Here is a 25,005-nt window from a genome sequence, read left to right on the forward strand (position 1 = left end):
TGCCATATAAACTGGTGGACTCGGAGGCCTTTCGCAAATTTGTGGCCATTGGAACACCCCAATGGAAGGTCCCAGGAAGGAAGTATTTCTCACAGAAGGGCATCCCAGAGCTATATGGCCATGTTCAGCGGCAAGTGAATGTATCTCTGGCACACAGTGTCGGTGCCAAGATACATCTGACCACAGACACGTGGTCTAGCAAACACGGGCAGGGAAGGTATATCACTTTTACTGCCCACTGGGTGGACCTTCTGACGGCCGTCAAGCATGTAACCCGTGGCACCCGTGTAGATTTGGTTTTACCGCCACAGATTGCATGCAGGCCTGACTCTTCTTCTCCTCCTCCTCCTACTCCATCCTCCTCCCTCTCCTCCTCGGCTGACTCCTCCTTTTCTGCTGCTAGCGTCTCTTCCGCTGCGCCGCCAAAGCTCCCCAGAACCTATTCGACATGCCAGGTGAGACGTTGCCATGCCGTGCTGCGTCTATTGTGCCTGGAAGCCAAGAGCCACACTGGCCCAGCACTCCTTTCAGCTTTGCGTTCATAGGCAGATCAGTGGCTAACACCGCTCAATTTGACAGTTGGTAAAGTGGTGTGTGACAATGGTGCCAATCTGCTTAGCGCATTGAAACAGGGCAAAATCACGCACGTGCCATGCATGGCACACGTCTTAAACTTGGTCGTGCAGCGATTCCTTGTCAAATACCCTGGGGTCCAGGACATCTTGCGGCAGGCAAGGAAAATCTCGGCCCATTTCAGAAGATCTTACACGGCCATGGCTCGCCTTGCTGACATTCAGAGGCGACACAATCTGCCGGTCAGACGTCTTATTTGCGAGTGCCCGACGCAATGGAACTCAACCTTCTATATGCTTGATAGGCTGCTCCAGCAGAAACGTGCAGTTAACGTGTACCTGTATGAACTCTGCGACAGAACCGGTTCTGGGATCTGGGTTTTTTTTCACCGCGCCAGTGGCTGCTCATTTGCGACGCATACAGACTTCTGCGCCCATTTGAGGAGATCACCAAACTGGTCAGTCGCAGCCATGGCGCCATCAGTGACATGGTACCTTATGCCTTCTTTATGGAGCGTGCATTGCGTCGTGTCATTGATCAAGCTGTGGAGGAGCAGGAGCGGGAAGATGAGGAAGTCGCAATGCTGGATGAATTCCCAGGGGGGGCTACTCTATCTGAGACAAGTCAACAACAGGAGTCTGAAGAGGAGTCAGAGGAGGATGGTGCCGGGGCGGATGAGGAGGAGCAAGAAGAGCATGCTTTAAACCTTTCTGGGATCCCTGTTGTGCGTGGATGGGGAGAGGAGAATGAAGAGGACGACATTATCCTGGATGATGAGCAGGAGCCAGGCCACCACACCGCTTCCACTTTAGTGCAAATGGGGGCCTTCATGCTACAGTGTTTTAATAGGGACCCCGTAAAAAAAGCATAAGGGTCAAGGACTAGTACTGGGTGGCAACGTACTTAGACCCCCGGTACAAACACAAAATGGCGGAAATGTTACCGCCGTCACAGAGGGCTGTCAGAATGCAGCACTTCCAGGCCTTGCTTCGAGAAATGCTGCATTCTGCTTTTGCATGCGCTGGCAGAGGAGCAATTCCCACTCTCAGAGAAGGAGTTGCGGGTACCAATCCAACAGCGCCTGCAAGAAGAGGCCGGTTTGAAGATGTGTTGGTGACTTCGGATATGAGGTCATTCTTTCAGCCAAACCAATCGACAGGTGTCATCCGGATCCAGCATCAGGGAACGCCTAGACCGTCAGGTGTCTGACTACATCGGGTTAACGGCCGATGTGGACGCTCTGAGGAGTGATGAACCCCTGGACTACTGGGTGGGCAGGCTTGACCTCTGGCCAGAGCTTGCCCAATTTGCAATCGAACTGTTGGCTTGCCCCTCATCCAGTGTCCTGTCCGAAAGGATGTTCAGCGCAGCAGGGGGGATCGTGACCGATAAGCGTACTCGCCTAGCTCACGACAGTGTTAACTACCTCACATTTATAAAAATGAATGAGGCATGGATCTCAGAGGAATTCAACACATGTGACCAGTAGACCATGTATATGTCTATAAACATTTTTTTTAATCGAGCACAGAGACCTTCTTTCTTCATTTGGCTCACTTCCTTGTCCAAAAAAAGCACACCGTACTATATGCCCGTACCCTCCTCTTTGAAGAGGTTGAGCGGTGTCATATTTCTACTGGGGCTGCTTATTATGAGGGGCTCCCACCATCCCTGTGCTGTGCTGACATCCTCCTGGGGCTGTACCTCTGCTGTGCATATTATGAGGGGCTCCCACCATCCCTGTGCTGTGCTGAATTACTCCTGGGGCTGCTTATTATGAGGGGCTCCCACCATCCCTGTGCTGTGCTGACTTCCTCCTGGGGCTGCTTATTATGAGGGGCTCCCACCATCCCTGTGCTATGCTGACATCCTCCTGGGGCTGCTTATTATGAAGGGGTCCCACCATCCCTGTGCTATGCTGACTTCCTCCTGGGGCTGCTTACGGTGCAGGTGTCAGTGCTGTATATCACGGTGCTGATGTCAGTGCTCTCTGTCACGGTGCTGCTGTCAGTGCTGTATATCACGGTGCTGGTGTGAGTGCTTTATGTCACGCTGCTGATGTCAGTGCTCTCTATCACGGTGCTGGTGTCAGATCACTGTATCACGGTGCAGGTGTCATTGCTGTATGTCACGCTGCTGGTGATCATCTTCTGCACCCTCTTCTTTGCCTACCCTGGTCCCTGACCTTCCCTCTCCTCCATTGCCTTCATTCGCTCCACAGTCCTGAATTGTCACAACAATTTCCCATATAAAAAAAGAATGCTTGTAGTTGTCGATCCCAGATTCACCTCATACATGTGTTATGTCATTGGCCATGCGGTGGCACTATGTTTGCACAGCTATTAATTATTTTGTGGCTGCAAATTTGACCTGTAGGTTTGCGAAGTTCGCCTCCCATTGAAGTCAATGGGGCCCGCCGTGAACGTTCCGGTCCGCGTTCGCGAAACGTCCCGTCGGAAATTCGTCCATCACTACTCTTCAGTGAAATCATTTTCCAGACCATTTATTTTAGATAAGTGCAAAAGTATTAGAGGCTTCCTCAGACAGACAGAAGAAGGAAGCAGCTACCGGTTGTTCACCATTCATTACAATTTTTCCATTAATTTATAACTATAATTAATATCAATATAATCTTTAACAACTTATATTCACATTTCATATCATTTCTCCTTATTAAACCCCATCTGATTATTACATATCCTATGCTAGTTTGCTCCTTATCCAATGTGAAACTGTATATATATATATATATATATATATATATATATATATATGTGTGTATATATATATATATATATATATATATATATATATATAATTTTTTTTTTTGCTCATGGGCATGAATTTCAATATGTGTAAAATTCTTTTATAGCGAGTAAATCCTCTGAAGAAGACCCCATAGCGTTGAAACGCATCAGAATTCGCATATCACCAACACTTTTTATGCTTAAATGTTGTGTATTATTATAATTACCGTATTTATCGGTGTATAACATGCACTTTTTTCCCCTACAAATCAGGGGAAAATTGTGGGTTCGTGTTATACGCCAATCCCCCGCTGATTGTGAGCCTCTCAGCGGCTTTCGCCCATTCTCGGCGGCTTTCGGCCACTTTCGCAGACCCACATGAGCCGTTGAAAGCCACCAAGAGCGCCCGAAAGCCGATGAGAACGGCCAAAAGTGACCGAAAGACGCCGAGAATGGCTGAGTGCAGCCGGGAATGACCAAAAGACACCGAGAGCAGCCGAGACCTACCGAGTGCCTCTGAGATACACAGGACATCCGCTCTGTATCTCGGCGCCGCCATTTTTAAACAGCAAGGCTGCAATGTAAGTCTGCAAATGACACTGACAAGGTTGCAATGACAAGGGTGCAAATGACACCGATAAGGCCGCAGATGGACACTGATAAGGCTGCATTGATGGACATTTAAACATACGTTTTTTTCCTTAAACTTCCCTCCTAAAAGTTTTCCTTTTCAAATTCAATATCGGAGTTTATATTTAAAGAAACATAAAGCTTACCAGAATGGTTTGATATTTCTCCTTCTGAACATGGAGCACAATTATAACAACATGGGTGATATCCTTCTCTTACAGATTTTCTGAACCCTGGAAGACATTCCTCGGAACATCGACCTCTTGGGACCTGAGATAATATGGAACATTTTAAACTAATCAAGAGAAGAAGTACAGATATAATAGTGTGAGTAAGTAAGTAAGCTTCTGGTGCGAACTACTTCCCACCCAGGCCAATTCTGACATTCCTCTCCTACATGTAAAAAAATCAGATTTTAGAAAATTTTAGATTTTAGATTACTTAGAACCCCTAAACATTATGTGTATATATATATAATTATTATTATTATTATTTTTTTTTTTTAAACAGAAGTCCTAGAGAACAAAATGGTGGATGTTTATTTTTTTATACTGTATCTGACATGGTATTTGTGCTGTGCTTTTTAAATGAAAATTATTTGGAAAAAATACACCTTAATACATTTTAGTGTGCACAAACACAATATAATACTCATGTTTTGGCAAAATATAAAAGATGACGTTGAGTAAATAGATACCTAACACGTCACATTTTAAAATGGCACCAATTAAAAATACCCATAGGCAACGCTTTGTAATGCCCTTTACACAAGATCGCAGACATTCCGACAACAAAATCCATGGATTTTTTTCCGACGGATGTTGGCTCAAACTTGTCTTTCATACACACGGTCACACAAAGTTGGCCGGAAAATCCAAACGTCAAGAACGCGGTGACATAAAACACGTACGACGAGCCGAGAAAAATGAAGTTCAATAGCCAGTGCTGCTCTTCTGCTTGATTCTGAGCATGCGTGTCAATTTGTGCGTCGGAATTGTCTACACGCGATTGGAAAATTTTAGATCCAGCTCTCAAACTTTGTGTGTCGGAAATTCCAATGGAAAAAAGTCCTATGGAGCCTACACACGGTCGGAATTTCTGACAACAAGCTCCGATCGCACATTTTCCGTCGGAAAGTCCGACCGTGTGTACAGGGCATTAGACTTTACAGTTTACCAGTTTACAGTTACATAGGAGGTCTGGAGCTAGAATTATTGCTCTCACTATAACATTCACGTCGATACCTCACATGTGGGGAGTGAACACTGTTTACATTTGTGTGCGTGACCTATGTATGTGTTTGCCTTTGTGCATAAGCATTGGAGACTATAAAGATTATTTGTTTTATTATTGATTTTATTATTATTAAATTTGCAGTGTCTCTTTAATTTTTTTTAATCAATTTTATGGCTATCACAAGGAAAGAACAATAGCATGGGCAGTGAAAGCTACTCTTTATTGGGGCATCTGGGCTCTAAAAGACACCACATCTCTCCTCTGACCTTAAAGAGGAAGTAAACCCTTCCAAACAACTTGGACCTATAGGTAAGCCTAGATTAAGGCTTACCTGTAGGTCCAAGCAATATCTCCTAAACCTATATGGTTTAGGAGATATTTGCCCGAAAATGGGCACCGCTGTCGACGGCGCATGCGCCGTCGACAGCGGCGCGCATGCGCACTAAATGCGGCAAATCCAAGAATGGATTTGCCAAATTTGTCGACTCCCGTGCGCATGCGCGGGAGTGACGTCATTGCGGCTTCGCCGTATGACAGCGGCGGAGCTGCGAGGCGCGACTCCCGTGCGCATGCGCGGGAGTGACGTCATCGCGGTTGCGCCGCTGTGATTCGTCGGAGCTGCGAGACGCCACAAGCAACATGGATGCGGCGGACTACAGGGGACAGCGGCGACTTCGCTGGCTCCTGTGTCAGGTAAGTGACACATAATGAGCTACTATGCGATGCATAGTAGTCCATTATGCTTTACCTTTGCAGGGAAAAAAAGAGGAAGTAAACCCATCAGGGTCACCAATCCTCAGGAAAGATGTTGTTGAATTATACAAAATTCAGCGAAGGGAAGAAAAACTAATAAGAAGGACACAGGAGCTCAGCTACGAGGACTAATAGATTACAGTTATTCACTCCGGAGAGGAGCCACTTAACCAACTACCATCCGGAAGGTTTCACCCCCTTCATGACACAGTCATTGTTTGCTGTTCAGCACTGAGCTACTGTAACTGGCATTTACACAGTCATGCAACACTGTGCTCAAATTAAATATTTAACTGTTTTGGTATTTTATCACCACTTTTTTTTTTTTGCTATATTAAAAAAAAATACCTAAAATTTAGAAAAAAACAAAAACAAAACAAAACAATATTTTCTACTTTCTGTTAGAAAACATAACCACCCCCAGGTCAGAAATTTAAAGGAATATTACACTTTTATTGTTTCACTTTAATCATTATTAAAATCACTGCACCCGAAAAAACGGCCATTTTTAAAACTTTTTTTTTGCATTGATGCATGTCCCCTGGGGCAGGACCCGGGTCCCCAAACACTTTTTAGGACAGTAACTTGCATATTAGCCTTTAAAATTAGCACTTTAGAATCTTTTCTCTCTGTTGAATCTTTTCTCTCTATGTCGAATCTTTTCTCTCTGTCGAATACTTTCTCTATATAATCTTGGACTAATAGAGGTAAGGTTAGGCACATTCGACCACAGGTTCAATAGACACAGATTGTTATTGTCAGAGTCACGTCAAATCTCCTATTCTATATCGAAATGTTGTAACAACAAAAATGAAAATAAAGCATTTACAGTAGGTGCCGCCGATAGTGTGTTTCCAGCGCGATCCTGTCGTGCTGGTTAGAGAAGCCTGTCGCCGGGAACCAGCGTGATCCCGTTGTGCTGGTTCTCGCGCTGGCTGCAATAGGAAAATGTCATTTTCCTATAGTAGCGAGAGCGAGAGAGCGGCGATAATGTCGCCTCACTCATGAAGTCTGCATGCCTTCTCGGGGGCATACCAGGCCCTTAGGTCCGGTAGGGATTTTAAGGGGAATCCCCTACATCGAAAAAAATGGCGTGGGGTCCCCCCAAAATCCATACCAGACCCCTATACAAGCACGCAGCTCGGCTGGTCAGGAAAGGGGCTGGGGACGAGCGAGTGCCCCCCTCCTGAGCCGTACCAGGCCACGTGCCCTCAACATGGGGGGTGCCTTGGGGAAGGGGGGGCCGCATGGCCCCCCCACCCCAAAGCACCCCCCATGTTGCTGAGGACAAGGGTCTGCGGGCAGGGGGCTTATCGGAATCCGGGAGCCCCCTTTAATAAGGAGGCCCCCGGATAGCGGCCCCCCACCCTATGTGATTGAGTATGGGGTACAATGTACCCCTACCCATTCACCTGTGAAAAAAATGTAAAAAAAATACAACACACAAGGGTTAAAATAGTTTATAAATGCAAATAAAATCCATTCAAGTGGATCTGTTGTCAGTCTCTCAAGTTACTGGGCCATCTACCACTGGACACCCCTAGACGTGAAGTGAGGAGAAAAGATGGTAACAGTAAGCCCAAATCTAACCAGCAGCTCCTTCGGGGTTAGTGCTACAGATTTATTGAGAAAACATTAAAAACTAGACATGTGCATACTGAAATATTTTGTTTCGGAATTTCGTTTTCGGCCGAAAAATACATTTATTTAGTTACTCCCCAAATTTGTTTTTATTTATTTTGTTTTTTAAAAAAATGCATTAGTCCAAAAATCCAAAATAATTAAGGTCAAATCTATTATTGAAGGCTGATGGTGTCTGTGGAATGTTCTAAGAAGATTCAAGGGAGCAGCTAAACTGTACAACGCCGCAATCGTACATTTCGGTTTAATGTTCCGTTTACAAGCTATAGTAGAATTCTAATGTTGTATGACTCTAGTAATAATTATATTTATTAATTATTATTACTAGTCAATCAACATTAGAATTCTTCTATAGCCTATGGGCGGAGCATTTGACCATAAATGTCCACTTGCAGCAACTGCTTAGTTGAATCTTCATGTTATATCTTTTCTCTCTATGCTGATTAAACTTGGAATATTAGGTTAGGCACATTCAACCTCTTTTGCTATTGTCTCTATAATGTAAAATCTTTTCTCTGTATGTAGAACAGGGATCTCAAACTGATGGCCCTCCAGCTGTTGTGAAACTACAAGTCCCATGAGGCATTGCAAGGCTGACAATTACAAGCATGACTCCCACAGGCAGAGGCATGATGGGACTTGTAGTTTTGAAACAGCTGGAGGGCCGCCAGTTTGAGACCCCCTCATGTAGAATAATCTTGGACTAATAGAGCTAAGGTTAAACACATTCGACCACAGGCTCGATGGACACAGATCCCTATTGTCAGCGTCATGTCGAATCTGCTATCTATATCCAACTGGTGCAACGAAAACAAAATAAAGCATTTGTTTATGTCAGATCTTTCGGTTTTCGGATTCTGCATGTTAGTTTTCCCCCAAATGCATTTTCCTCCAAATTTACGGTATTTTCATTATCGTTTTAACAAACGGGGCATTCGGGGGAAAACGAATGCACATATCTATTAAAAACAGAACTTCCAACAATGAATATCTGATGTTACAGTACATTAATACTTGCAAGCTGATTAGATCTCTACATGTTTCGCCATAGTTAATGGCTTCTTCAGGAGAATTTGATATCAGGCACTGTACATACTAGAAATAGAGAAAATTTTTAAGAAAAAAATATAAAAGACAATCATGAGACACAGCAAATTTCGAAAAAAATATTTACAACTTTTTGAAATCGATGGATTGGCATAGAGTAAAGCGTCACATTCCAACATGGTCATATAGGTTACCTGTATATTCAAGGGCTATTTAAATGTTTTGAGGCTCCAGAGTCATAGGAGTGCAAAAGATTGGATCATCAGGTACAACCATAGAGGGGGAAGTATCTTTATATACAATACCCGCTTAATAGTCCAACTAAAGAGGAGAGTGACAAGAACCCATTACAATTGGAAATCAAAACAAGATTCCCAAACCATTAACATTAAGATTCAGAAAAAAAATAATCTCTAACTTTACCCAAAAATATTTTTTTATGTATTCGGAAGCTGCAGATTACTTTATGACTTCCATTCCAGAATAAAGGAATGGTGGGCGATGGAAGAACGATTTTCCTCTAAGATTTCAAAAAGTCACAAAAGACCCCTAAATCAGAAGATAAGTAGCCCAGTCAGTAATACATTCTTCCAATAGCTTCAGGGTGATTGTAGAGCAGTAATAGTAAATTCAATTACCTTAATCAAAGGTTCCAAGATATGTTTCTTCCCTTCCTATGCCGGGCCACACATGAAGACTGAGGCTGGCGTGCTTATATATCCCCATCCACCTCTCCATTGGCAGCCATTTTGGTGCCAAAGAGAGGTGAGGACACCATGTACGTGCCACCTGACAAGCGGGTCATGCCGGAAATTACGTCAGGGACGTAAGAGATGCAGCGTAAGTGATGCCGGAATATTGGCGCCAACCTGGATGTGACGAAATAGACGTCAGACCCAGGAGCACAACCAATTACCAGCAGCCACTGCTGGAAATGACGCAGAGATATGTAAACATCAAGCATCATTAGATGGAAGGCACCAGTACTGACCAGACGTATATCGATGTGATGAATGGAAAAGTCCCAAAGAGGGGCTGCCTGGATATCTGAAGCCAGCGCCCAAAGGGGAATACCCAAAGCAGGCAGATGGCGAAGGGCATCACCTAGTGGAGTCAAAAGAGACAACACTGAACAAATTTCAAGTCTCTTGGGCAGGTAGATCATCAATCACAAAGATGTTTATATTACCAATAATACTATATTACTTCAGAACACTGCCAGTACCACTTACCATATCTTATCTTCAGGGTCTGCAATCTTTGTTGAACCCCCTTATCTGGGGTAAACAACGACTTCAGGAATAAGATCTTGTACAGACCTAAATCAGCAACTGGGATGGGAGTGCCCAGCCTAAAATTCTATTACCACGCAGTCACCACGCAGTAATTACAACCCTCTGCCTCTTTGCTCCCTCAAACTTCTCACTTAAGACCTCTCTCTCTCTGCAACTGGATGGAGTCCGGAATCTATACCATCGGACATCTTTACAAAGGAGCAACACTTCAGTCATGCTCAGATCTGCAATTCAGTTTCAACCTGTCAAACAAAGACTTCTACAAGTGCCTATGTATCAGACACGTAATTGAATCGATTCTCAAGGGAGAGATCAAAATTACATCAGATTTTACTCTACTAATCAAAAAGGAATATCATACTTTTACCTAAGATTTGTGTCTCCCTCTTCAATGGAAAAATCACACTATGGCATTGTGGGAAAAATGCCTCTCCCAAACCTTCCACATTCACAATGGCACAACACCACCAACAATGTACATTCAAAATGTACTACACACTGGGAATCCCAACTAAAACTTGTCCGCCATTGGTACTACGCTCCGACACACCCATCCAAGTTCTCTTCCTCCTACTCCCCACTTTGTTGGAGACAATGTGGAGAACCAGGATCCTTGTTGTACACATGGTGGCAGTGCCCTAAACTATTCCCATTCAGGATCAACATTTTTCAATTCATCTCCTCAGTAATTGGTTTGAAACTGGATTCAAACCCTGCATCAGCACTCCTCCTTCTAAATTATGAACACTGGCCCAAACAGCACCTTCCCTTCATCATACACTGCATGATTGAAGCCAGGAGATTTATCACATCTAAATGGAAGCAAGTAGAACCTCACGATCTCTCCTCTTTTACGGATAACCTTAACACTCAATCTCAGTTTGAATGTTTGCTCTCCATCAAGAATGGTGAAGGCCAATCCTTCTGGTCCCTTTGATCACCTTCACTTCAGCATCCATCCTGTACAGTGCATTCATAATGATGGCACAATAACACCCATTATTTCACTGGGAAGCCATCCTCTATATTTCCCAAGCCTATCCTTTGAGGTCTCCCCTCTTTTTGAAAAACCCGGCTGGGTTTTTCTCCCTAGAGTTGTCTTCACCAGTTTTCTCACTAGAGTTGTCTTCCCCAGTTACTGCAATTAAGTACCTATAAAGTACGAAACAGTGCTAGCAGCCTTTATCAAACAATATACAGCCTAATGAATGGTGCCTTATCCATCAATGTAATTATGACATAAAAAAACAAATATACACAAAATCTGAAAAGTGCTTAGTGCTTCTGTAAAAAGTGCAATGGGGCTCCAAAACGTTGAACGAGTGAGGTTGACCCCACTTTGGTGACCCCACTCACCAGAAATATTAGATCCTCAGCTTCGAAGTCTGGGATCAAAAAAGCAGTGATCGAATGATCTGGGGATATGCAGCAAACTCTTCCAAGAAGATATTTTATGACAGAAAGGATATGCCACACTAGGATATTTGGCAAGACAGGCATCAGTAAAAAAACAAAAAAACAGAGTTTGCCGATGTGTGGCGTACGTTCATCGGAGTCGGAAATTGCTTCACTGGTAAGCACTGACCGGAATTACGTTGATGTGTTTCGACCCTCCTCCAGGATGTCATCAAAGGACAAGAGACAATATAATACCTTCTATTATATAACCTGATCAGCCTTAATGAACTATATACTGAAGTATACCCTACAAAATGGCTGGGTCATTATCACTGTTTTTTTTTCTTTCCTTGTCAAAATGTTTAAAAATGTTTCCATGTGTCCAAGATTGGACACTAACTCTTGGAATGTTATTATTTGAAATCTATGCTTTTTACATATTGGTAACACAATTGTATTAACCACTTAACAATAGGGATGGCCGAACAGTTCGCCCGGCGGTTGTTTCGCGGCAAATTTCGGCTGTTCGCGGTCCGCCAGTTCGGCGGACTATTGGCGCCGTTCGCCCGGCTGACACTTCCGTGTTTTTACTGTGTAAAAGAACTTTGACCTGATGACACATCCATCATGGGGTACAGGACAGCCAATTGAGACATGACAGCACATGGACACTTGGACATTCCCCCTAACTTATAAATACACCCGATCCGGCGGCCATTTTACATTTTTTCTTCTGTCACTATAGGGAAAGGTTGCTGTTTGGAGCAGGGACAGATAAAACGCTAGCTATTTGGTACACAAAAGTTCTTTTCAGGACTGGTATAGGTGTTAGGTGTATATAGGTTTGCTGTGCTACTGATTGTTGCAGCAGCCTGAGTGTCTTTTGTCAGTTTAGATAAAGGGACAGAGCGCTGTGTCTGCTGCTATTTTAGGGACAGCCAGATTAGTCATCATCATCATCATCATTAGCTGTTACTATCAGGTCCACAAAAGTGCTATTCGAGTAACCAGTTATCGTTCCAGTCTCCTCTGTTTTGCCAGTTTGTATAGGGACAGGAAGGAAGCAGTGTGTCAGGCAGTGAGGGTCAGTTTAAACAGTAGCTGTTACTATTAGTTCCACAAAGGTTCTTTTCAGGACTGGTATCAGTGGTATGGTAATAGGCTTGTACACGTATAATATTTTTCTTCCAAATATAGAAAGAATATTATACTTGACTGCTGCCCTTCTGCTGCAGCCTGCTAATCATTCACAACTCACTTGTTCCACAAAGCTCTTTATCAGGACTGGTAACTTGGTCTGTCTAGGGTGCTACAGTACATAGGGTTGAGTGAGGTACAGTCTGCTGTTCTGTAAGGACTGGTATCGGTCCACAATACATAGGGTTGAGGTGCACCACTGCTGACCGCTGCCCTATACTGCAGCAGTCCTTCAGCAGTATAGGGACGGACGTACAGTCTGCTAATCAGTCACACACAGCCTACTTGGTCCACAAAGGTCCTTATAAGGACTGGTAACTTGGTGTAGGGTGCTACAGTACATAGGGTTGAGTGAGGTACAGTCTGCTGTTCTGTAAGGACCGGTATCGGTCCACAATAGATAGGGTTGAGGTGCACTACTGCTGACCGCTGCCCTATACTGCAGCAGTCCTTCATTGGTATAGGGACTGACGTACAGTCTGCTAATCAGTCACACACAACCTACTTGGTCCACAAAGGTCCATATAAGGACTGGTAACTTGGTGTAGGGTGCTACAGTACATAGGGTTGAGTGAGGTACAGTCTGCTGTTCTGTAAGGACCGGTATCGGTCCACAATAGATAGGGTTGAGGTGCACTACTGCTGACCGATGCCCTATACTGCAGCAGTCCTTCAGCAGTATAGGGACTGACGTACAGTCTGCTAATCAGTCACACACAACCTACTTGGTCCACAAAGGTCCTTATAAGGACTGGTAACTTGGTGTAGGGTGCTACAGTACATAGGGTTGAGTGAGGTACAGTCTGCTGTTCTGTAAGGACCGGTATTGGTCCACAATAGATAGGGTTGAGGTGCACCACTGCTGACCGCTGCCCTATACTGCAGCAGTCCTTCAGCAGTATAGGGACTGACGTACAGTCTGCTAATCAGTCACACACAACCTACTTGGTCCACAAAGGTCCTTATAAGGACTGGTAAGGTCCAGGGTGCTACAGTACATAGGGTTGAGTGAGGTACAGTCTGCTGTTCTGTAAGGACCGGTATCGGTCCACAATAGATAGGGTTGAGGTGCACTACTGCTGACCGCTGCCCTATACTGCAGCAGTCCTTCAGCAGTATAGGGACTGACGTACAGTCTGCTATTCAGTCACACACAACCTACTTGGTCCACAAAGGTCCTTTTAAGGACTGGTAAGGTCCAGGGTGCTACAGTACATAGGGTTGAGTGAGGTACAGTCTGCTGTTCTGTAAGGACCGGTATCAGTCCACAATAGATAGGGTTGAGGTGCACTACTGCTGACCGCTGCCCTATACTGCAGCAGTCCTTCAGCAGTATAGGGACTGACGTACAGTCTGCTAATCAGTCACACACAACCTACTTGGTCCACAAAGGTCCTTATAAGGACTGGTAACTTGGTGTAGGGTGCTACAGTACATAGAGTTGAGTGAGGTACAGTCTGCTGTTCTGTAAGGACCGGTATCGGTCCACAATACATAGGGTTGAGGTGCACCACTGCTGACCGCTGCCCTATACTGCAGCAGTCCTTCATCGGTATAGGGACTAAGAGTTTTGTCACAGGGTCATTTAAAAAATGACAGGCAGAGGAAGAGGCAGGCCCTTCCGCAGGGGTGGTAGGGGTAGGGCAGGAGCAACAGCCTTGAGCCAAAGTGGGAAGTTGCAGAAGGTGCGTTCAATTACTTTAAAGGACGCACCAGACTTGGTTGAGTGGCTCACTCAGCCTTACTCTTCTGCACCCTCCTCATCCTCTCGATCTGCACCCTCTTCTTCACTCTCTGCTATGTGCACCCCCAAAGACACTACCACCAACAACACCACCACTACCACCACCACATACCTTCCGCTTGAGTCACAGGAATTATTTTCCGATCCATATCAAGAGGACATTTCTGATGCACAGCCACTCTTGGTATTGGATCAGGAAGAGGAGGTAGCAACAACCGCTACTCAGCAGTCTGACGACAGTACCCAGATCAGCCCAAGGAGGAGGTTGGTCCCCGGTGTTGCTGCTGCCTACTCCGAGATCTCTACTTATAGCGGTGGGGAAGGTGACATTGATGATGACGTGTCTAGTGATGTCACGTGGGTGCCCACAAGAGAGGAAGAGGAGGGGAGTTCAGAGGGAGATATGGACCAGCAGATAGGGAGGAGAAGCAGGAATAACTTACATTGCACAGGAGGGACAAAGCAGACTGCAAATGTATCAGGAGCGAGTCATCAACCATGTACGGTCACATCTGGCGCTCCCAGGACACCGGCACATGGCTCCGCAGTGTGGGCTTTTTTTAACGTGTCCGCTGCTGACAATAGCGTTGCCATCTGCAATCTTTGCAGTCAACGCATTAGTCGCGGTAAGCCCAACACTCACCTAGGGACGACCGCCTTAAGAAGGCACATGGGCAGCCATCACCAAGCCGAGTGGGAGCAACGGAACACACAAAGCCACACTGCAGGCTCTCACCGTCCAGCCTCGTCTTCTACTTCTCCTCTCTCCTCACAATTGTCCTCCACTCCACCTTCCATCACGCCAAGCTCACATTTTTCTGCAAAAAGGCAGACTTCCGTGGGCCTAATGTTCGAGCGTAAAAAAATGATGACGCCGGATAACCCTCTTGCCCAACGATTGACGGCTGGCTTGTCAGAACTCATAGCCCGCCAACTACTGCCATATAAACTGGTGGACTCGGAGGCCTTTCGCAAATTTGTGGCCATTGGAACACCACAATGGAAGGTCCCAGGAAGGAAGTATTTCTCAGAGAAGGGCATCCCAGAGCTATATGGCCATGTTCAGCGGCAAGTGAATGTATCTCTGGCACACAGTGTCGGTGCCAAGATACATCTGACCACAGACACGTGGTCTAGCAAACACGGGCAGGGAAGGTATATCACTTTTACTGCCCACTGGGTGAACCTTCTGACAGCCGTCAAGCATGTAACCCGTGGCACCCGTGTAGATTTGGTTTTACCGCCACGGATTGCATGCAGGCCTGACTCTTCTTCTCCTCCTCCTCCTACTCCATCCTCCTCCCTCTCCCCCTTTAGCTGCCTCCTCCTTTTCCACTGCTAGCGTCTCTTCCGCTGCACCGCCCAAGCTCCCCAGAACCTATTCCACATGCCAGGTGAGATGGTGCCATGCTGTGCTGCGTCTGTTGTGCCTGGAAGCCAAGAGCCACACTGGCCCGGCACTCCTTTCAGCTTTGCGTTCACAGGCAGATCAGTGGCTAACACCGCTCAATTTGACAGTTGGTAAAGTGGTGTGTGACAACGGTGCCAATCTGCTTAGCGCAATGAAACAGGGCAAAATCACGCACGTGCCATGCATGGCACACGTCTTAAACTTGGTCGTGCAGCGATTCGTTGTCAAATTCCCTGGGGTCCAGGACATCTTGCGGCAGGCAAGGAAAATCTTGGCCCATTTCAGAAGATCTTACACGGCCATGGCTCGCCTTGCTGACATTCAGCGGCGACACAATCTGCCGGTCAGACGTCTTATTTGCGATTGCCCGACGCGATGGAACTCAACCTTCTATATGCTTGATAGGCTGCTCCAGCAGAAACGTGCAGTTAACGTCTACCTGTATGAACTCTGCGGCAGAAACGGTTCTGGGGAGCTGGGGTTTTTTTCACCGCACCAGTGGCTGCTCATGCACGACGCATGCAGACTTCTGCGGCCATTTGAGGAGATCACCAAACTGGTCAGTCGCAGCCATGGCGCCATCAGTGACATGGTACCTTATGCCTTCTTTATGGAGCGTGCATTGTGTCGTGTCATTGATCAAGCTGTGGAGGAGCAGGAGCGGGAAGATGAGGAAGTCGCAATGCTGGATGAATTCCCAGGGGGGGCTACTCTATCTGAGACAAGTCAACAACAGGAGTCTGAAGAGGAGTCAGAGGAGGATGGTGCCGGGGCGGATGAGGAGGAGCAAGAAGAGCATGCTTTAAACCTTTCTGGGATCCCTGTTGTGCGTTCCAGTTCGCGAACTATCGGTCGCGAACTATCGGCCGCATTCGCGGTTCGCGTTCACGAAACGTCCCGTCGGAAGTTCGTCCATCACTACTTAACACTTAACTTAACTTAACATCTGGCCCATAGCCGAATGACGGCTACAGGGCGGTAGCTTAACTCTGGGAGGACGTACTATAACGTCCTCCTGGAATTCCGCTCTTGTGCGCCCCCTCGCACTCGAGAGCATCCGTGTCCACAGGACCCGGCGCATCACCGATCACGTTAAACGCAGCCGTTTACCACATGATTGCTCCATCAAATGACGGAGCAGTCACTTGTAAACAAACCGGCGTTATGACGTCGGTTCCTCCCTCCCCTCTCTGTACCGATCGGTACAGTGAGAGGGGAGCGATCAGTGTCAGCAGCGCTGTGGGCTGTCAGCTGCTTGCTGACAATTAACCCTGCAATTCCCTGCCAATACTCTGCAATACCCAGCAATGCCCTGCCAATACTCTGCAATACCCTGCCAATACTCTGCAATTCCCTGCCAATACTCTGCAATGCCCTGCCAATACTCTGCAATGCCCTGCCAATACTCTGCAATGCCCTGCCAATACTCTGCAATACCCAGCAATGCCCTGCCAATACTCTGCAATACCCAGCAATGCCCTGCTAATACTCTGCAATGCCTTGCCAATACTCTGCAATACCCAGCAATGCCCTGCCAATACTCTGCAATACCCTGTCAATACTCTGCAATGCCCTGACAATACTCTGCAATACCCAGCAATGCCCTGCCAATACTCTGTAATACCCAGCAATACTCTGCAATAGCCTGCAATACTCTGCAATACCCTGCCAATACTCTGCCATAAATTTCCATACCCAGCCATACTCAGTGATACCCAGTAATACTCAGTGATACCCTGCAATACCAAGCCATACTCTGCAATACCCAGCCATACTCGGTGATACCCTGCAATACCCAGCCATAGTTGGTGCTACCTTGCAATACCCAGCCATACCCAGTGATACTCTGCAATACCCAGCCATACTCGGCCATGCTCAGCCATACTCTGTGATACCCTGCAATACTTGGTGATACCCAGCCATGCTCGGCCATGCTCGGCTGTACTCAGCCTCTGTATGTTGCCAGGCTGTGGAAGTCTCACACATGTGGTTTAGCCGTACTCAGGAGGAGTAGGATAATCTATTTTGGGGTGTCATTTTTGCTATGTACATGCTATGTGTTAGAAATATTGTATAAATGGACAACTTTGTGTTAAAAAAAAAAGCATTTTAACCACTTTCCGCCCGCCAGCCGTCATATGACGTTCTTGACTTTGTGCGGGGATATCTGAATGATGGGTGTAGCTACAGGCATGCTTCAGATATCAGCTTTTTCAGCCAGCGATTCCCTACACCATAAGAATGATCATAGTGGCTGTTCCCCTGCTTGATCGTTCTTACAGGAGGTGAGAAGGGACACCTCCCCTCCCGCTGCCCTGCGGTGCTTCTACCGACTCGCCAATACGATCAAAGCCAGAATCTTTTTTTTGTTTTTTTTATATTTCAGGCTTCCAAGCCTAGAGGTGAGATGTGGGGTCTTATTGACCCCATATCTCACTGTAAAGAAGACCTGTCATGCCATATTCCTATTACAAGGGATGTTTACATTCCTTGTAATAGGAATAAAAGTGATCAAAAAATGAATTTTTGGGGAAAAAGTGTCAAACTAAAATAAATAAAGTAAAATGAACAATAAAAATAAATAAATTTAAAGCTCCCCTGTCCCTGTGTGCTCGTATGCAGAAGCAAACGCATACGTAAGCCCCGCCCACATATGAAAACGGTGTTCAAACCACACACATGAGGTATCGCTGCGAACGTTAGAGCGAGAGCAATAATTTTGACCCTAGACCTCCTCTGTAACTCAAAACATGTAACCAGTAAAAGAAAATTAAAGTGTCGCCTATGGGGATTTTTAAGTAGCGACGTTTGGCACCATTCCACGAGCATGTGCAATTTTGAAGGGTGACATGTTAGGTATCTATTTACTCGGCGTAACTTCATATTTCACATTATGCAAAAACATTTGGCTAACGTTACTTTTTTTTTTTTTTTTAAAGCACAAAACAGTTTTTCTTTTTAAAAAAACGCGTTTGAAAAATTGCTGAGCAAATACCGTGCCAGATAAAAAGTTGCAATGACCACCATTGTATTCTCTAGGGTCTTTGCTAAAAAATATATATACTGTTTTGGGGTTTTTTATGTAATTTCTAGCAAATAAATGATGATTATTACATGTAGGAGAGAAATGTCAGAATTGTCCTGGGTGCTCCAGAACGCTTGATGGTGCTCCCTGCATGTTGGGCCTCTGTATGTGGCCATGCTGTGTAAAAGTCTCACACATGTGGTATCGCCATACTCAGGAGTAATAGCAGAATGTGTTTTGGGGTGTAATTTGTGGTATGCATATGCTGTGTATGAGAAATAACCTGATCATATGAAAAAAAAGAAAAAAAATCTTGATTATGGAAAGAATTGTGGGAAAAAATGACAACTTCAAAAAAACTCATCATGCCTCTTACTAAATACCTTGAAATGTCTTCTTTACAAAAAGGGGTCATTTGGGGGGTATTTGTACTTTTCTGGCATGTTAGGGTCTCAAGAAATTAGATAGGCTGTCAATCCTTCAGATATTGGCACCATAGCTTGTGGACTCTATATCTTTCACAAAGACCAAATAATATCCACCAATTTGTACTTATTTTTACCAAAGATATGTACTGTGATATGTGTACATTTTGGCCAAAATTTATGAAGAAAAATTACTATTCTGCTAAATTGTATAACAGAAGCGAAGAAAAATTAATTTTTTTACAGAATTTTCAGTCTTTTTTCTTTTATAGCACAAAAAATAAAAAACCCAGCGGTGATTAAATACAACCAAAAGAAAGCTCTATTTGTGTGAAAAAAGGACACACAATTTCATATGGGTACAGTGTTGCATGACCAAGTAATTGTCATTCAAAATGTAAGAGCACTGAAAGCTGAAAATTGGTCTGGTTATTAAGGGTGTTTAAGTGCCCAGTGGTTAATAATACTTGTTTATGCAACTTCAAATTTAATAAAAATATTTTTATTGATTTCCTCCAGAGTCTTTGCTTTTAGAAAATATACACTGTTTGGGGGTTTTACACAATCTTCAGCCTAAAATTATTTTTTTTACACATATACAAACAGTAAAAACATTTCTGGAAGTCAATTGTTTAAATACCTCTAAGCTAAACACAAATCTAAAGTGGGGGTAATGTTTGTGTGGCTAAAAGATGTGTAATGTCGCATACACACGATCTGACTTTCCGGCAGACTTAGTCCGGTGGACTAGCATCCATCGGACAATTCGATTGTGTGTGGGCTCCAGTGGATTTTTCTTAAAAAGTCAGACGGACCTAGAAATAAAACATGTTTAAAATCTATCCGACGGACTAAAAATCAGGGAAACTGTGCGCTAGTCTGATGGAACAAATATGACGCAAGGGCAGCTATTGGCTACTGACTATTGAACTTCCTTGTTTAGTCCCGTTTACGTCATCACGTTCACGTTCAAAACGAATGGACTTTCGAATGAACTTAGTCCGGTCGTGTGTTGCCAAGTCCGTTTCGTTCAGAAAGTCGATCGGACCTCTGCCGAAAGTCCACCAGGAAGACCGTCGGACCTAGTCCGTTGAAAAAGTCTGGTCGTGTGTACGCGGCATAAAGTAAACTTTTATTGCACACTCTCACCTTATACTTTAGTGTATGTGGATTTATTTCAGCTTTTTTGTTTATTTTAAAAGAGAAATCCATGTCATGTAATGCTTGAGCCAAAAGGTAGACTGAGATAAACACTCTATAGGATGTATTTTCATCAGAGGAATCTAAACCATGTGAAAATGTCTCCAAATTGCAGTTCCTAAGAGGACGTCTAAATGTGAATGGAATATAGAAATTTTTCATTTGGTTTTTTAAAAAGCATTTATATTGAGTTATGAGAATATCCTCCACCAGGGGGTCATTTAAGTGGCTGGAATAACGAAAACTATCAAAATATTCCATCAATCCTTTTATGTACAGATGGGGGTACGAAAACACCAAGGTGCAGTTACTGACATAAAAAAATATAAGACTCACCGACCAAGAATCTGGTAGAATAAATGTTTTCTCCATGTAATAAGGGATATTATTAAACAAAAACTTGTAATAAGTCATACTAAATGAGCCACAAATAATAAGAACTTCCGTAGTTGAGGTCCGCAGCTCTGGAGGAATTTTGTCAGAATTGTCCTTAGACACCAGAATCTTGAATTCAATACAAATTCCATAATTAGATAAATGTTTGCTGAGTTGTCGGATCTCCCTCTCTCCGTATTCATCATCAGATGTGAGGATCCCGACCCAGTTCCACTTCAACCTTTCCAGTAATTTTGCTATGGCCACATATTGCATCTCATTATCCGGAACTGTCCGGAAAAAGTTTGGATACATCTTTCTATTACTCAGTAAAGTATCTCTGGCTCCATAACTAATCTAGAAAGTAAGAAAAAACAGTCTGCATGAATAATGTGGAACTCTTAATTGAATCAATTCATTCATGACCAGATTTTAGTGGCGGTTTTATCCCACCAGTCCAGATATACGTATATACAAGAGTAATAATTACATAAATGATTTAAGCCATCAGTGAAAGGTGATAATATGACATTAACTAGAGCAGTCAGAATGTGGAGCAGTTGTGTATTGGCCACCAATCCGCCTCTATCTTCAACTTGTTCAGTTTAGCTTTAAAGATGAAAGATAGAAGCTAATTGGTTGCCAAACTTGCCAATAAACAAAAGACCTTGCAAGCAAACCTAAAATCACTACTATATCAGCTGCAGGCACTTCTCACATTCCCATATAATAATGTGTATAATAAATTAATAATGTGCCGCGCTTCTGTTAACCTTTGTGTTAACCATGTCAGTATACCAACAACAAATATATTGCTCCACGCTACATAAGTACAGCAGTGATGTGCTTAGTGATCATGCAGTGATAACACTGTGAAAAATAACATAAGTATATCTGTGCAGTCCTTGGTATACAGTATAACCGAACAAAAGACCAATTCCTTATTGTCTTTCTGACAATCACCAATCTTCCATGTGTTTCAAAGCTCTCGGGACTATGCACCCCACTCGTGACCCCCTTTGGGTGTATTCTCACCTTATCTTCAGTGTATTTTGTATTTTTAAACCCTCCTTTTCATGTATTTTATGTTTTTTTTTCGGTTTAAATACACTGTAAACACACTGTATATAGCTGGTTGCTAAGGTTGGGGACTGGGAAGCTGGCTGCTGCATCCTTAACAATAAATCAGCCATTAGCTGTCAGCGGGGTTCCTGTGTGTAAAACTGGGTAATGAATCTGGGTGTCTGCGAGGATGAGAGGAATTGAAGATGTTTGGGTCTGGGTGCTTGACTGAGAAAATGGTTATAAGCGCCATGAACTAAGGGGGTGGGATAACCATTTTTGAGAAACTTCTTCTTGAAGAGATCACTCTGTTCGTTATAATCCTCTAGGTGGGTGCAGTTGTGTTTTAAGCAACAAAATTGGCTTTTTGATATGTTGGAAATCCATCTCGGATGGTGACAACTACGAAAATGGAGGTATGAGTTGCCTGCCGTCTATGTATCATCTGAAATACACAATGTGTTCAGAGTAAGGGTTATTGTTCCAAATTGCATGCTATTCCCAGAGACTCATTGCCAGGCTGGCATAGCTGGGGGCAAAGTTTGTTCCCATTGCTGTGCCTTAAATCTGTAAATAGTATTGTTTCTCGAAAAGGAAATAATTATGAATTAAACAGGATTTTGTGGATTCTAAGATCAATTCTGCATGTCTAGAATAGATTAGGGTGTCTTGGGAGAGGAAATGTTGTACTGCTTCTAATTAGTTAACATCTAACGGGACGGTTTGCGAATGCATGAATGCGCACAAATGTTCGCAAACCGCAGGTTCGTGGCGGGTCCCATTCATTTTAATGGCAGGCGCTCATTAAAAACCTCCAGGTCATATTTGCAGCCACAAAATACTTACTAGCTGTGCACACATAGTCCCACAACATGGACACTGACATACCAGAAGTATTAAGCGAATCTTGGATCGACAACGACAAGCATTCTTTTTTTATCTGTGAAATTTCATCAATTCTGGAGCGCATGAAGGCCATGGAGGAGAGGCAAGGCTAGGCTATGAAGGGGGTGCAGGAGATGATCCTGCTATTGGAAAAGTTGCCATAATTTTTTTTTTATAAGTTATTGTAGCGGGTATCCCAAATTTAGAGGTGACCTGAGCAATAGTTGGCTTGGGTCTTCTAATTGTTTGGACTCTGCCTTGCTGCTGTTTCACCTGGCGTGCAGTTCCCCTTAGGTGTATAGGTGGTGCTGAACCCTGGGTTGAACCACAGGCGATGGAGTGGCTATTGGGTGTCTCAGCAGTCACAATGCTGCACAGTAGAAATGCACTATAATATGCTTCCAAAATTTGAAAGTATTTTATATGTGTATTTCACCCCTATATAATGCACACCTAATAGTACACCTATACCAGTCCTTCAAAGGACTTTTGTGGACCTATATTAGTTAGTGATTTGTGTAGCTACAGTCTGTCCCTGCTCCAAACAGCAACCTCTCCCTACACTGACAAAAGAGCTGCCGAACCGCTCAGAAGTCACAATGCTGCACAGTAGAAATGAACTATACTATGCTTTCTATATTTGAAAGTATATTATAAGTGTATTACACCCCTATATACTGCACACCAAACAATAGTACACCTATACCAGTCCTTAAAAGGACTTTTGTGGACCTAATAGCTAGTGATTTCAGACTGTCCCTGCTCCACACAGCAACCTATCCCTACACTGACAAAAGACAGAATGGAAAATGGCAGCCAGATCAGGTCTATTTATAAGATAGGGGGTATGTCCAATTGTCCATGTGCTGAAATGTCTCAATTGGCTGTCCTGTACCCCATGATGGATGTGTCATGGGTCAACGTTCTTCACAACGTAAAAGAATATGGCGGCCGCGAACAGCGCCATATGTCCGCCGGTTTGGCCAATAGCGAACGCCCAAAGTTGGAGGTGAACCGACCGTGGGGCAAACAGCAAGGACATCTCTACTTCTAATCCAATGTCATGGGGGATTAATGTGTACAATGAGCAAACATCAAGAGATAACCACAAGTAGGTGGATTCCCAGCGGTAGTTTTGAAGGGTGTTCAATAAATGGATACCGTTACAAATATATGCTAGTAGGTTCTGAGCCAATGGTTGCAAAAAATGATCAATGTCCATGGAAAAGGGATTGGTAATGCTGTCCATGGCAGCCACTATGGGGCGTCCAGGGGGATCAGTGTAACTTTTATGTTTTTTTGGGAGATGATTAAAGAATGGTGTGTGGTCGTTTTCACATTTGACTCTATTGCTGTATAGTTTAAAGTGGATGTAAACCCAATTCATGAAATTTGAGCTGGGCACATATATCTGCATTGTTTTGTTATCTCTCTTCAAAGAGCTAAGCCCCATACTTCTCTTCTGACCCATTCCTCTGTTATCAGCCTGATAACTCCTGACAAATTCCCGGACACATCAGATAAAGGAGGTTGCTATAAATAGATTAGCAGGGAGCTGGCCCTGTTACAACACACCTCTGAGAGTCTCTGCCTATGTGGAGAGGGGGTGTGTGTCTTTCCTCCAATCAGCGTTTTTAGCTATCTTGGCTTTATGCCCAGACATCACACTAATGCCCCGTACACAATCGGCATTTCCGACACACAAAATTTGAGATCTGGATCTCAAATTTTCCGACCACTGATTTTTTTTTCGATTCTGTGTACACAATTCCTACGCACAAAAGTCCTTGGAAACAAGCAGAAGAGCCGCACTGGCTATTGAACTTCAACTTTCTCGGCCTGTCGTACGTGTTGTACGTCACCGCATTCTTGACGTCCAGAATTTACGAAAAGATTTGTGTGACTGTGTGTATTAAAGACAAGTTTGAGCCAACATCCGTCAGAAAGAAACATGGATTTTGTTGTCGGAAAATCCTATCGTGTATACAGGGCATATGTTTTATACAGGAAGAGAAAATGTACTAACACGATCTGAACTTTCTATACAGTGCTGCACCCTGTAGTTCCTTGTGCCCTTCCTCTCCCCTCTCTCTATATAAACCCTGCAGATGATGGCTGGTTTGTATGCCTGATGAAGGCGCACGCATGCTCCAAACACGACCGCTCAAGCCACGCCCCCTGTTCTCGAGCACCTGATGCGCCTGCTGACGTGCCCTGCTGATGTGCCTTCTGTGATATCCTTCAGACTCGGAGCTACAGATGCCACCGGAGTGGCCAAGGACTGATCCATCACTGCTGCCCAGCTGGAACTGAGGGAACACCCAGAACAGCTAACAGAACCATACAACCTATGCCTGTATA

General features: G+C 44.3%; 1 protein-coding gene across 1 annotated transcript in view; it reads right to left on the reverse strand.

The window, feature by feature from the left end:
* LOC143986465 (vomeronasal type-2 receptor 26-like) overlaps window positions 1-25,005 on the reverse strand; it is a 75,749-nt gene that overhangs the window by 4,830 nt on the left and 45,914 nt on the right. Inside the window, exons 6-8 of the mRNA XM_077484808.1 lie at window positions 22,374-22,442; window positions 20,377-20,762; window positions 4,097-4,220 (exon numbers count right to left, since the gene is read on the reverse strand). Of these exons, the coding sequence (XP_077340934.1) occupies window positions 4,097-4,220; window positions 20,377-20,762; window positions 22,374-22,442 (579 nt within the window). The remainder of the gene's footprint in view (window positions 1-4,096; window positions 4,221-20,376; window positions 20,763-22,373; window positions 22,443-25,005) is intronic.

Source organism: Lithobates pipiens, unplaced genomic scaffold (genome assembly GCF_037356315.1).
Source record: "Lithobates pipiens isolate NorthernLeopardFrog02 unplaced genomic scaffold, aLitPip1_a1.2 Scaffold_160, whole genome shotgun sequence".
NCBI lineage: Eukaryota > Metazoa > Chordata > Amphibia > Anura > Ranidae > Lithobates > Lithobates pipiens.